Source organism: Bos taurus, chromosome 26 (assembly GCF_002263795.3).
Source record: "Bos taurus isolate L1 Dominette 01449 registration number 42190680 breed Hereford chromosome 26, ARS-UCD2.0, whole genome shotgun sequence".
NCBI classification, from domain to species: domain Eukaryota; kingdom Metazoa; phylum Chordata; class Mammalia; order Artiodactyla; family Bovidae; genus Bos; species Bos taurus.
The window spans coordinates 24,220,800-24,234,285 of NC_037353.1; the positions used below are offsets into that span (position 1 = coordinate 24,220,800).

At 55.1% G+C, this 13,486-nt stretch overlaps 1 protein-coding gene across 7 annotated transcripts in view; it reads right to left on the minus strand.

Annotated features, from left to right (window-relative positions):
- Positions 1–13,486, minus strand: part of SH3PXD2A (SH3 and PX domains 2A) — a 249,288-nt gene that overhangs the window by 59,494 nt on the left and 176,308 nt on the right. For 3 of the 7 annotated variants that reach the window (XM_015460723.3, XM_024985922.2, XM_024985924.2), the window contains one exon: positions 4,619–4,663. The exons of the other annotated variants lie outside the window; for them this stretch is intronic. In XM_015460723.3, coding sequence (XP_015316209.2) covers positions 4,619–4,663 — 45 coding nt within the window. The remainder of the gene's footprint in view (positions 1–4,618; positions 4,664–13,486) is intronic. 7 annotated transcript variants of the gene reach the window in all.

A 13,486-nucleotide genomic window follows, 5' to 3' on the forward strand; every position in this document is an offset into this window, starting at 1 on the left:
CTGATTTAATTGGTCTCAGCTAGTTTTTTTAAGACCCCTGCCCTACAACCTGTGGTTCTCACACAGAGCCAGGGTGAGAAACACTGCTTAGATCTTTGGGTCTTTCCCTCCGAGAGGCTCTATCCAACCGAGGGCAGGGGGCGATGTCGGGGAAAGAAATCCACCTCCCCTGCCAATTTTCTCCCCTGAGGTGGGGACCCTGCAGCCCCCGCTCAGCTCTTTGGAGAGGCAGGAGGGACCCTGTCCCAGCTGAGGCCTGCCACATGGCTATGCACACGCACTACCCCAGGCCCCTCCAAAGCCAGGATTGGGTTTCAGGCCGAAATGCAACCAACAGCTGGGCAGCAGGGCCGGCCTGGCTCTGCACTCAGATGGGGCCAGCCTCTGTGCCTGCCCCTGCCAGCCGGACAGAGGCAGCGCTGGGCACGGGGCTGGCAGAGACCACTTTCCACTGTGTCCCCGGAGGGGAGGGGGGTTGCTGGCAGGGCACCCCACACAAAAAGGGCCAGTCCCCAGCCTGTGGGACACAGAGGCTCCCTTGCCAGTTTGCGGGAGAGGAAAACTCAAGGTACAAAGAGAAGATGGGAATTCTCCAGCTGGTTAGAGAGCTCCAAAGCCCCAAGAACCCAGATGATGCTGACCATCAACAGCAAGCCTTCCTTACTGCCCACTCGGGATGCCCACCTAGCACAAATCATATTGCTGTCTCAGCGGAGCCTCAGAAGAACCCAAGAGTAGGCGCGTGTTAGCGTCCCATTTCACATACAGGCAGACTAAGGCTCATGAGGCAATTTTCTCAAGGTCACACAGCTGGGATCGGACCCCTGGGCCTACCTGACACCGCTGCTCATGTCCTGACTTCTGCCCTGCATGTGCCACTGCTCCCGAGGAGGGCCCCTGCCTCATCCAACCCCAACACGCTTGGCAAATAGTCAGTGCTTACTGAATTTGAGTATACTCATGGGAGAGAGTGAAGGACAGGGAAGCTTAGTGTGCTGCAGTTCATGGGGTCGCAAAGAGTCAGACATGACTTAGCGAACAACAACAATGGAGACTGGAGTGTGGGTTTCTTCTCCACTACGATACCTACTGACCAGACCCACAGTGCCCACTGCGGGTAGGGACTCTGTAACTGTTGGGTGAAATGAATGAATGAATGAGCAGATGGTTGAACAAGGTGATATAACGGCTTGCTTTGAGCCAATACAGATACACCAAGCAGGGCCTCACCTCCAAAATTTGGGGAAACTACAAATTCTGGGAGGCAGAAAAGGGGAGATGGGGAAACAGAGGCTGGGAGAAGTGAGGAGTGATGGGTTTGAGGCCAAAAGCTGTTTGAGAGGGTAAGCAGGGTGGCGGGGAATGGAGAGACTCACTTTAATCCAAGCCAAGGAAATCTGAGGCTAGGTTTCAAAGAGGGGAAAAATCCACACGCTGCTCCCACCTCCACCCCACCCCTTGGAAAACTGGCCTGAGCTTTCTGAAGACTTGACACTCTGGGACACAGGTAGAAAAGTTAAGAAAATGTTCTCCAGGCATTTCAGAGCACTGAGGACAGACAGTGGCCCGCAGGTTAGGGGACAAACAGATGGACACACAGACAGACACTCTGTCTTCCTGGCCTCCCCCCCTCCCCCAGCACATGCAAGCCCCCTGCTCACTCTGGCATCTGCTCTTAGGGTGTTGCCTCTTAGGGCTGCCCGGGCGGGCGTGAGCTGGGAGCAGGTATCCGGATGAGAAACCACTCGGCAGGCGGGCCTCTGGGTGATGTCATCCTACAGAGGCCGCTCTGGATCGCCTCCCAGCCCAGGCCTGGAAAATCGGGGGCTGAGGGAGTCAGTCCGAGGGAGGGAGAGATGCAGTGGAGGGAGCCTCCTGTCTTCAGATAGGAAGAATTTGGCGGAGGCATGGAGAAGGGGAGTACTCCTTTTAGAGAGAAGAGCCCCTCCCGGATTGGAAGGGGACTTTTCGCCAGCGTCTCCTCCTCCATCTCATTTTCGTGTCTTTCTCAGAGCCCCTGGCTGGATCTGCTGAGGCTCTGGCAGTTCCCCAGAGCCTTGCCCCATGCCTGCCTCACACCTGCATTCCTCCCGCTGCCACCTGGAGGGACCCCTGGCTCCTGCCTGATCTGGCTGCCGGCTTTAAGACTTCTACACGAGGCTTTTGCCAAATCATGCTCCCACACCTTCAGTGGGTCCCTGCTGATGAAAGAAGAAACGCTACATTCAAGCTCAGTCTTTCTTGACAACCTAAGTTCCCCAAGTTCCCTGACACACAATTCCTCTGACCCAGGCAACATTCAACACACCACACTGTTCTAGGCAGGTTCTTACATCCAAGCCTCTGCTCCAGCTATGGCCCCTTGCCTGGAATGCCTTCCCCTTTACCACCCCCAATTCTACCTGACCCTCCAGCAGCCCCTCAATCACTCAGCCACAGTGCTTGCACTGGATTTTCTTGTGGGGCACTGCTCCCCAACTAGACCATGTGGTTTAGACAAGAGTCACCCCGATGTGGGTAGACAGGCACCCCAGGATTGGGCCCATGGGACACGGCACTGGACACAGTAATTGCCTGAGAGTCATGATGCAGAAGCATCCAGCTGGAGTCTGAGGTCTGGTCCTGATTTGTCCTTATTATTAACAGCTCTGTGACCCTGCAGAGGACACTTAACCTCTCTGAGCTTTAGCTTCCTCATCTATAAACAGGAACAACAACAGTACCTACTCTGTGGGGTTGTTCTGAGCATGGTATGAAGTGACAGGGTTAATACCCTATGTAAACTGTAGACAGTGTTTATAAAGCAAACAGGAAACAGGAGATTTGGGGAGGAAAGGAAGGGCTTAGGTTCCTCTGAAGCCTCAAAACCAGCAGGTAGGTTAGGGCAAGGGCCACAGGCGCCAGGTGAAGTGGCCATGGCTCTGTCCCTTCTCATGCCTTTCTCAGACCTCACCTCCTGGCAGGCAGCGGGCATTTGCCAGCTGGGCCCACTCATGGGTGGGTGCCTGCCTAAGCAGCTCAAAGCCCCTTATCTACAAGGGTCCCCAGCATCAGCCCCTTACCTCTGAATTTCCTGTTTCACTGATCTTGCCAACATTCCAGATGGGGAAACCAAGGCCGGCCCAGAGAGACCTGGCGCCTCGCCCAAGACTCCGGCCCTGGACCCCCAGTCTGGCTGGTTTCTCCTGGCCCACGTGGCCTCCCCTCAGCCTCTCTCTCCGAACAGCTGGGTCCATCCTGAGAAGCCAAGCCCTACAGCGGCCCCACCCCCCACTCCCCACACTGTCCATGACCCCCCAAACCCTGGGCGTCCCACCAAGGTCCCTTCGGTCCCTCACAACGGATTCCTCCCAGGCCGGCCTCCGCCTGCTGGCCTCTCCATAGGCCCTCGGGCAGCCAGGCCATACGTTTGGTGAATAAAATGTATTGCTGTGGGCCAAGTGGGCTCTGGCTCACTGGCTCAGGAGAGAGGAAAAAGGGCCGGGAGCCCAGTGATTAGCTCAGGCCGAGGCCCTTGTCACAGGCAACACCAGAAGGATAGCTGCAAGGGGCCTGGGACAGGCAAGGGGTCCTCTGCCTGCTGCCTCCTCCTCTGCCCCCCGCCCTCACCAGTACGTTCACTCCCCCTTTCCAGCCTACAGCTGTGTGAGGATGGGACTGGCCCAACCCCTTCCCCTTGACCTCTGACCTTTCTGTTTTGAGCCCCAAATCCGAGCCTCACCTCTGCTCTCAGGTTTGGGATGGGAGGGAGGGCCAGGTGCCACTCACAGAAATGGAGAGGCTTCTAGAAGACCTTTCTGGAAATCCCCGTCCCCACCTGACAACCACCCCCATCTCACAGCTGAGAACACAGCTCTCTAGGGTTTTCTGCCATCGTCCAGTAAGACAAAGGCAAAAAGCAAGCCTCTGACCCTGGGCCCAGCCCCACCTGGACACAGGGCACAAGCCCAAGTCCCTGAGGGCCATCAGTGGCCAGGCAGCCCCAGGTTCGGAAGGTCCCCGAGACCAGAGGCAGGTCCAAACTCTGGATCCCTGGGGCACAGGGGCTGTGACTTCACCACAGTTATAGGACTCCCCACCCACCTCACCGGCCACTGTCTCAGCTGGGGTGTGGGGACTCCAGCTCTCTGCCTGGGGTTAACAGCCTGGAGGAGGCTCATCACCTTCAGCTGGCCCCCCTCACATGGGTGGATGGGGTGGCAGTCTCAGCACCGCCTGGATACTTTCTGTGTGCCAGCTCCGGGGAGATGCTGCTGAATCCGCTTAGGGCGGCTGGAGAGGTTACGTAACCCGAGACCAGGACGCGGCACAGCCGGGATGTAAACCCACACATTCCAGGTCCAGGGAGCATCTGCTTCCACACTGTGCTGTGTGGTCATCACCCCTCCAAGGGCTCCAAGGCTGGATCTGGGACCTAAAAAAGGGTCGACGGGAAGGCAGAGGGGAAGGCCAGCGGGAAGGACAAGAGCGGGCTGAGGAGACGCCAGCATGCTGACAAAGAGCGGCTACACATCACGGGGAAGCAGGCAGAACGCTGCCGGCGGGCACCGGCTCCCACGCCCACACGCGGGGACACACATGTTCACATGCATGCACTCACATGCACACCAGGCGGTACCTGTCACGTCCTTCTTGGGAGACTCAGCCCAGCTGGAGAGCCACACTTCCGAGTCCCCCCCGAGAGCAAGCAGCAGCAGGAGAGGAGAGAATCAGAGGAGGAGAGAGAACCGTTAGGCAGGCAGGAGGTCCACCGGCGAGTGGTTGCAGGCGCCGCATTGGGCCAGCGGCGGAAGGCGGGGGAGGGGAGGGGAGTGATTTCCTGGCCCTGGGACGGCTGCTGGGCGTGGGCCGGAGTGATTACAGAGGCGCTGGGACGCTGCCGGCCAGGACGGGGATAATGAGGTGTCTGCAAAACGCAGGAATCCTCTGGAGCACAGAGAATCCTCCACAATCCCAGCCTGGAATAGGGCCCGTGGGTTATCACTGCCCTGGAGAAGGCAGCCTGGACCTTCCTCCCTAGCCACGTGGGTGGCTGGCCCCACAGGGCCTGGTGGCTCCAAGGATCCTCACCAGGCCAGCAGGCTCGGCAGGCTGGGCCTGGAACTTTAGCCATCAGGGCTGGAGAGCCCAAGGCCAGCCTCCAGCCTCTGGGCACCACACTACTGGGCCTCCATGTCTTGTCCAGCCCTTGCCCAAGCCCTGGTGGCTTAGATGGTAAAGAATCTGCCCACAATGCAGGAGACCCGGGTTCGATCTCTGGGCCAAGAAGATCCCTTGGAGTAGGAAATGGCAACCCACTCCAGTATGCTTGCTTGGAGAATTCCATGGACAGAGGAGCCTGGTGGGCTACAGTCCATGGGGCCAAAAAGAGTCAGGACACGATTGAGCAACTCACACTTTCTTTCACTTTAGAAGACAGGCCCTGGCAGAATGGAAGGAAGCTTCATTTTAAAAAGTCCCAACTTCCCCACACCCTAACTCCAACTCAGAAGAATGGGGACCTTTAGAGACAAGAAAAAATGACGGCTCTTGTCCAGGCTCAGACAGTCATGTGGGATCTGGGCCTCAGTTTCCTCATCTGTCAGATGAGGTTAAAAGTCATCCTCCTGCCAAGAGGAACAAAATCAAAGCATCTAAAATAACCGAAGATCATGAGATGTGAAATAGTAACATTATGAGAAAAAAAACTCCTAGCCTAATCAATGGTGTGAACATTTCTAGACTATCAGAGGGTCAGCGCATAACGCTGACAGTTTACCTATAGGGTAAAGTGGCCTGTTTACACTCGAGAATCCTTGAGCTGGGTATGCGTCATTTTACACGGGTGGAATCTGAGCTCAGACAGGGGAAGGAACTGGCCTAAGTTCCAACGAGGCCACAGTAGTAGAGCAGAAATGGAACCAGGTCTGGGACACCACAGCTGGTGCTTCCTCTGCTGAACTGCTCACTGGTTCCAAGCAAGAATAGCATTGGACGCAGTGGCTGCAGTGGGAAGGAAATGTGGAGATGCAAGTCTGAGAGGCAAAGCCTTGGACTGCTTGCCCAGCACCAGCCAGGAGAACACCTTCACAGATAGTCATAATAGTCATCACAGCAGTGACACATATTCAGCACTGACTGTACACCAGGCATTGTGCTGAGCACTTTACATATAGTAACTCATCTCTTTTTCACGCTAAACCTACAATAATAAGGAATTTCCTCCATTGTGCAAATGAAGAAGATGAACCAGAGAGGTTAAGTAACTTGGCCCAAGGTCACACAGCTAGTACAGTGTCCACCTCTTGTGGGGAAACCGGTTCAGGCTTCAGTTTGTAGCTATTCACCATTTAAAGCACTTGACTTTCCTTCGCTCAGCAAGCCACCTTCCAATTGCGGGTGGACTCCCCATGTAGACCTGGGAGCCTGGCCCTTCCAGAGCTCACTGCAAAACCAACAAAGTGGGACTCTACTGGGGAGGTCTCTGGAGTCTGTCTGAATTTAAATCTAGGCTCTGCCCCTTTGATAGAGTCACTAAACCTCTCTGAACCTCTTCCCTGGGCATATCCCATGAGTTTGGTTCGGTCAGCTTTGGGGGAGCAGGAAAGTCAGACTCCTGGAGCTATGAGGATGAGAACCAGATGGCAATAAGATACTAGATGCACCAACAAGACGCTGGCACCCAGAGTTGCCTACCAAAGAGTCGGGGTCAACTGGAACTGGGGGGAGCGGGACGCTGCGGGAACTACACCCACAGACAAGCATCCTGCGGCCAGTCTCTTACTGGGCCTGCAGCCAGAAGCTTCCTGGGATAGCAGGAACCCGGCTGGCCCAGCTTTCACACCCTTGTAGGGCCATGACAAGACAGATACACTCCAAGGCTCAAGGCGTTCAACGGCTGTAGCAGAGTGGGTCCAAGTTCAGAACGTGGGGATTCATTGTCTGGAGCCAGATCTTGCTGGGCTATGACTTCTTGCCACTGTGCCCCAGATAAGGCCCAGTGGGCTGCCACTCAGTAAGGCCACCCTCACCCCCTTGGGGCAAGCCTAGTGCCAGGCCCCTCCCAGTGCCATCCAGCTCCACTCAGCCCTGAGGGAGCCAGCTAACAGGTTGCCCACACCTCTCTGTATCTCTGCTGGCTTCACTACTTTATGCACTTTCCTTCGGGTTCTTCAGCAGGAAATGTTTGGGAAGTGCTAATGTCTGTCTGTGAGCCAAGGGAAATCATCTGCCCTGAGCCTGGTGAACCCAGGAAGATGTGTTCTGCTAAAACAGGTGGTCGACAGACTTTCTACAAAGGGCCAGAGAGTCAGTATTTGAGGCTTTGTGGGCCACGTGGTCTCTGTTGAGACGACTCACCTCTGATGTTACAACCTGTAGAGGAATGAGTGAGCCATGTGCCAATAAAGCTTTATTTACAAAACCACATGGTGGGCTGGGCTTGGCCTGTGGGCAGTGATTTGCCAACCCCTAGGCTAGGAGATCGGAGAAGGCAATGGCACCCCACTCCAGTACTCTTGCCTGGAAAATCCCATGGATGGAGGAGACTGGTAGGCTGCAGTCCATGGGGTTGTGAGAAGTCGGACACGACTGAGCAACTTCACTTTTCACTTGCATGCACTGGAGAAGGAAATGGCAACCCACTCCAGTGTTCTTGCCTGGAGAATCCCAGGGACGGCAGAGCCTGGTGGGCTGCCGTCTATGGGGTCACAGAGAGACACAACTGAAGCGACTTAGCAGCAGCAGCATCAGCAGGCTAGGAGATGAGGTTGTCAGAGAAGGGGAGCTGTTCCAAACCCCCAGGAGACAGAAGTGGGTGCTGCTGTGGATTAAATACTCACAAGGCCTTTGCCAGTTGGTTGATCTTTTTTAAATTGTCATCTTGAAGGGTCTGATGCCCTTCCAGGCCTCTGGGGCATGGGCATCTGGGCAGGCCAGGACCAGTGGACAGGAAGAGGTCCCTTAGCCTCTGGAAATGGAGACCCCATGCCTAAACGTGGAACAACTCGAGCTCATGCCCACCCCCTCCCCCCTCAATAAGCAGGCCTTTCCTCTTTCCAAAGGAAAGTGGGAAGCGGACCAGAAACGAGCCTGTCTTTTAAAAAAAAAAAAAAGTCTTTTAAAAACGTGATTTATTTCCCAGTCCCTGAGACCCACAGAATTAATCCAGTTCTGCAGCTCCCACCCCAAATCCCACCCCCCTTTGCAGTGCCTTCTCTCCAGCCCACCAGAGCAAGCCCTCTCCCAGGGTGGGAAGGATGCTCCCACCTCCCACCTCATTACAATGAACAAAGGAGGAGAGGCCCCTGGCTCACAAACCCTGGCCCCCCAGCCAGGAGGCAGACATGGCTGCAGGCTCAAGGCTGGGAAAATGGAGAGATGAAGGGTTGGGGTGAAGGAGCAAGAGGCAGGCGCAGCCAAATGAGCAGCTGTGAGTGACACAAACCAACTGCTTCCTGTCCTCCCTGCTGCCTCTACGCCCCCATCTCTGGTGACAGAACCAAGGGCCCTAAGAGCAGAGTCACGGGGCCTGGTGGAAAGCACGGGGCATGTAACCGGGAATCTGCACAGCTGGTTTTGCTGGCTGTGTGATCTTGGGCAAGTGGCCTGACTTCTCTGGGCCAATCCGTAAAATTAGGCATTTGGGGCCCACCGATCTCCAAGACACTGGTTTCACGTTCTAAGCTCTTCCAGTAGAAACCCGCTAGTCTCCGTAATACAAGTGCACCACAGCTGAAACAAATCTTTCCAGAGAACCAGACTGCTTTTCCTGGGAAAACCACTTGAACACATGCTCAATATATGAAACTCAAATGAAGCAGGCCAACAGTTCAGGGGGCACATAAGACAAAGAGGAATTGCAGCAAGAATTTTAAAAAAATCTTGGTTCTTGCGCTTTCTCTGCCACTTTAGTTCACTGATTCTGGGCATTTAGCAAATCTCCAAGCCCCCTTTCCTTCTGTGAAATGGTGATAAAAATATCTACTTTGTCTTTTTCTTTCCAGGGTTGCTTTAAGAGCAAAGTGGCCTAGTCCTGTGAAAGGTTTCAGAGCAGGAGGAATTAGGCCTTTGGATACAGAAGGGGAGTGGGTGTCAGGGTCCCTCCTGAGGTCACCCCACAGGAGGTGGGGTCCCTGCCACAGCCACTCCTCCTGGCTTACTGGCAGCAAGAATCCAGGCCCAGAGGAAACCAGGCGTCAGCAAGTCCTGACACTTAGGTGCTGAACCTGACTCGGGTCAAGTCCAGGTGGTTATGAGAAGTCAAAGAACAATACCACAGGGGCCCCCGACTTTACGGATGTTCCCCTCGAACACATGTACGCCCACGGACTACATTATGAACACGTGGGTAGACTTCAGTTAGGAGAGGGACTCCTATTGGTTTGTAATAGGGTTTCTTTTAATGTTGAGTAACTCCAGAGCAGTGAGATTTGGGTTCAGTTTGACCAAATCTAGTCTCCAACCATGCTTCCAGGAATTCTCCCCTGGTGTAGAGCAAGTTCCACCCATCCAAACTAATAAATCCAGAGTGGGCTGTGAGCCCAGGTGGGAGAGACAGAAGAACAGCACAAACTCCTTGGAGAATGAAAGCAAATCACAGGCTCAGGGGGATCAGGGCAGGGTCACCCGCCTTATCGGCTTACACGGCTCCCGCCCTGGGCTCCTGGGCCGGGAGGAGGAGCTGGAGCCCTGCCAGGAGTGAGCACTCCACTGTCTTCTCTGTGTCTTTCCACTCCTCAGTATCTCAGCGTACTTGAACACTCAAGACCTCTCTCTTCGGGAACTTGATTGTTCGTACCACACTGCAACCCTGAAGGGATTTCTAAATATCTGTGGTATTTGAGTCTTTTCTCTGCTTTTGTACGAGGGAACTATACACAGGGCTAGATTTCTAAAGTTTCCTACGGACGCCACGTGCTTCTTTTCCCTTTTTGACTAGGCCACCAGGGAACTCAGCCACTGCTTTCAGGTCATCAACTAATTGTCCTTAGTCGCTCAGTCACATCCGACTCTTTGTGACCCTTAGGACTATAGCCCACCAGGCTCCTCTGTCCATGGGATTTCCCAGGCAAGAATACTGGAGCGGATTGCCATTTCCTCCTCCAGGGGATCTTCCTGACCCAGGGATTGAACCCGGGCCCCCTGTATCTCCTGTACTGCAGGCACACTCTTTACTCTCTGAGCCATACTAGCCCTGTAATTTAATCGTAGGAGGAGAAGGAACTACTTTTTCACTAGGAGACCATATATCCCTGTTGCGGGCAGTGTCCTGTCGTAGGCATGAAGTAACTCAAATCTTTACCAGAGCCCTCCAGGGCTAACGGGCCTTCACAAAGAAGGAGCAGCTTGACCTACATGATATATGGGGCCTGAAATAGGTCATCATGCTCAGAGCAGCGGAAACAGGCACGACAGTGTAAGTGGCATGAATGGCATCCGGAAAAAGCATGGCATGAATTAAGATGGCCAAGACAGAGAACAAGTAACAGCTCAAACATGACTTCCAGTCCAAAGTCACAAAGGTACATGCTGGGGACGGTTTGTGTAAGGTGTGTGAGCTGCTGCCCACAGGGGGTCCCTCTCTGCAGCTTGCTCCAGGGTGAGCGGCAGCCTCCAGCTCGTCCTCAGTGCTTAACGGTATGGAAAGATCATACCCTTGGACTGGAGGGGTAAGAGACCAGGGCTGCCACAGTGACAGCCCAGCCGCCTGGCGCTGCCTCTGATGCCTGCAACCTCTGAGGCCGGGCTGGCTTCAGGGCGGTGTGACGTGCGACCCGCCCCGTGCTTGGTTTAACACTCTTCTGTCCTCAGTTTGAGATGTTTAGTAATTTATGAACAAGAAGCCCCATAAATTTTGTAGCTGGTCCTGCCCAAGGTCTGAGGGTTCTGAGCCAGAGAATTCTGAACTAAACAAACAAGGCTGGAAGGAGCATGTAGGCACTCAGGACCAGAGAGAAGAGTGTGTAAAATCACACAGCAAGTGAGTGGCAGGGCTGAGGCTGGATCAAACATGCTACCTCCCACTTCTTTAACACGCAAGACCGTTTGACGGGCACTATCTAGTTTAATCCGATGACAATCTGTACTTCACAGACACGGAAAGTGAGGCTCAAGAAAGTTAAGGTTTTCCCCAAGACCCCACAGCAAGTCGTGGGTCGGACTGGAGCCCAGGCAAGCTGGTGGGAATGGGGAACAAAGGGGTAGAAAAACGGGGGACCTCATTCTCTGGGTCCCCTACCACCACCACTGCGGCCATTGGCCAAGGGAGGCTCGTTTATTTTTGTTGGGCTTCCCTTGGTAAACACAGCCATATTCCTCTCATTTTGCTCTCAGTAGGAAGGGGCCTGACTTCTTCCCTGGGACCTGCCTTTCCCAGAATCCAGAGTCCACGTGGGGGCAGCCCAGCCCGGGGCAGGAATGCACTACTAAACCACTGGCCACCGAGCCAGGCGGTCAGAGAACGGTCAGTCTCCCGGCTCAGGTGGGGAATGGGGTGGGGGGGCAGTGCTGGAGCCATTCCAGAGCCCCTTGGGGACTAAGTCCAAGGACACCCATACAGATGCCAAGGTTGGGGCCAGCAGAGAGAGCCCAGCCCAGTGGGTGTGGACAGAGAGGCCAAGGCAGCTGCCCAGGGGGGCTGCCAGGCAGCCCTGCCTCCTCCTTCCACCCTGCTCTGAAGACCCTCAGCTTCCCGGAGGTTCAAGACAGGTGTTGTGGTCATCAGCTGCGCTGTGGGCGGACAGAGGGGTGCTGTGTGGGGAGGTCTCCTACAGCTGCTGCCTGACCCCACGGCTGCCCCTTGGGGTGATGGCCTCCCCCTCAGCTTTCTGGCCCTCACCTCTCCCCACGCCAAGGCACTAGCGTACATGGCAGACACAAACTCAACACTGTTCAGAGTTCCCGGATCCCAGCCACGCCCCCTCTCCCTGGGGTGGCCTGCCTTGGTGGTCCTCCCCCACTTACTAGGATATCCCCTCTCCAATTCTCCCACCCACCGGCTCCCCCGGCCAAAGCCGGTGAGAATGAGGCAGTAGCAACAGCAGAAACAGAGGCCCAGAGATGAAGTGAGCGGCTGCTGGGTCTCCAAGCCCCTGCCCAGCAGTCCAGCCCCTCCCCTGGCTCCATCTCCACAAGAGCCTGGAGAGATGGCATAGACAGCAATGGACCCAGGACTGACAACGCCATCCCAGGGCCACACAAAAAATGCAATGCCTTTTTTTCTCCAGACTGGACTTCTGCCATCAGATTATCAATGAATCAATGAATCTAACGAGCATTTGCCACAGCTGGAGGCTCCCAGCTACGACACACTGACTCTCCAGCCTCAGCAATGGGGCACAGATATTTACAATCAAATACACTCTTCCAGGTGTTCCTGACCGCTTCAGGGGTCATGGAGATTTGGGGGAGCCTGTTTGGCTCCCTCAGCCACCTGCCTGGCACCATTGAGGCTGCCACTCAAGTGAATCATTATTGTCCCAGGCTGCCCGGACCTGACCATTGAACAGGCTAGAGCCAGACACCGCAGGCAGGGCCCCGGGAGGGGATTCTTGGGGGTGGGGGGAGGGGATGATGCAGCGGGGCTGAGACCTGGAGGCCCTGCATCTGCTGGACCCCACCTCTGGAGCAGGACTCACAGTGACATCTGGCTGGACACTGTCAGGGGAATGTCTGGATAGTGCTGTAGTCCTATCAAGCGTCCGAAGAGCAGGTGCTTCTTCAAAATTTGTTACGAGTCTCTCCAACCAGATCTGAAGTTCCTTCGGGGTCTTAACCCTCTCAGCCTCCTCACGGCACACTGAACACAGTAGGCGGTACACAGAAAGTCCCAGTGGCTGATGGAAGGACGTCTACTCAGTGTACTCAGTCCCCAAGGTTTCGTGGGCAAAGTGAGGTCTGGCTGACCCCACTGCTCCAGGGCCTTTTTGATCCCCAGGGCCCTGCACTCCCTCTAGCCTAGGTTTTGGCTGGGGTGGCCCAAGACACATACAGACATCCTCAGGCTGGGAAAGACCCCAAGCCTAGTTGGTGCCGCACAAGGTAACTCACGGGCAGGCCAAGCCCGGCAGAACATCCCTGGAAGCTGCAGGCTTCCAGCATCTGCTGTAAAGCCCTTCAAAGAGATTTTAAAAAATTGTCCATGAGCAATATGGTCTATGGCAAGATGGATGTTGCAGGAAATGGGAGTCTGAGCAAAAACAACTGGCTTATCTATGATGTCTGGTGGGAGCAGGGCTCAGCAGAGCTCGGCACAGCCTCCCAGGGTGTGTGCCTGCAGCCTTAGGCCTCTCCTCACCCCCATCCCGCTCCTGCTCTGCGTGGGTCTGGACCAACCCCTTGAGCTTTCAGATGCCACGTAAACAGGGAAGGCTATGTGTGTGCACGCGAATGCATGCATGCTTTCTCTTTCTCACACACACACACACACACACACACGCACACACACACATAGTTTGGGAAATCCCCACATCTGGCTCTCACGTGACTGAGCTATGCCCAGGAGGCC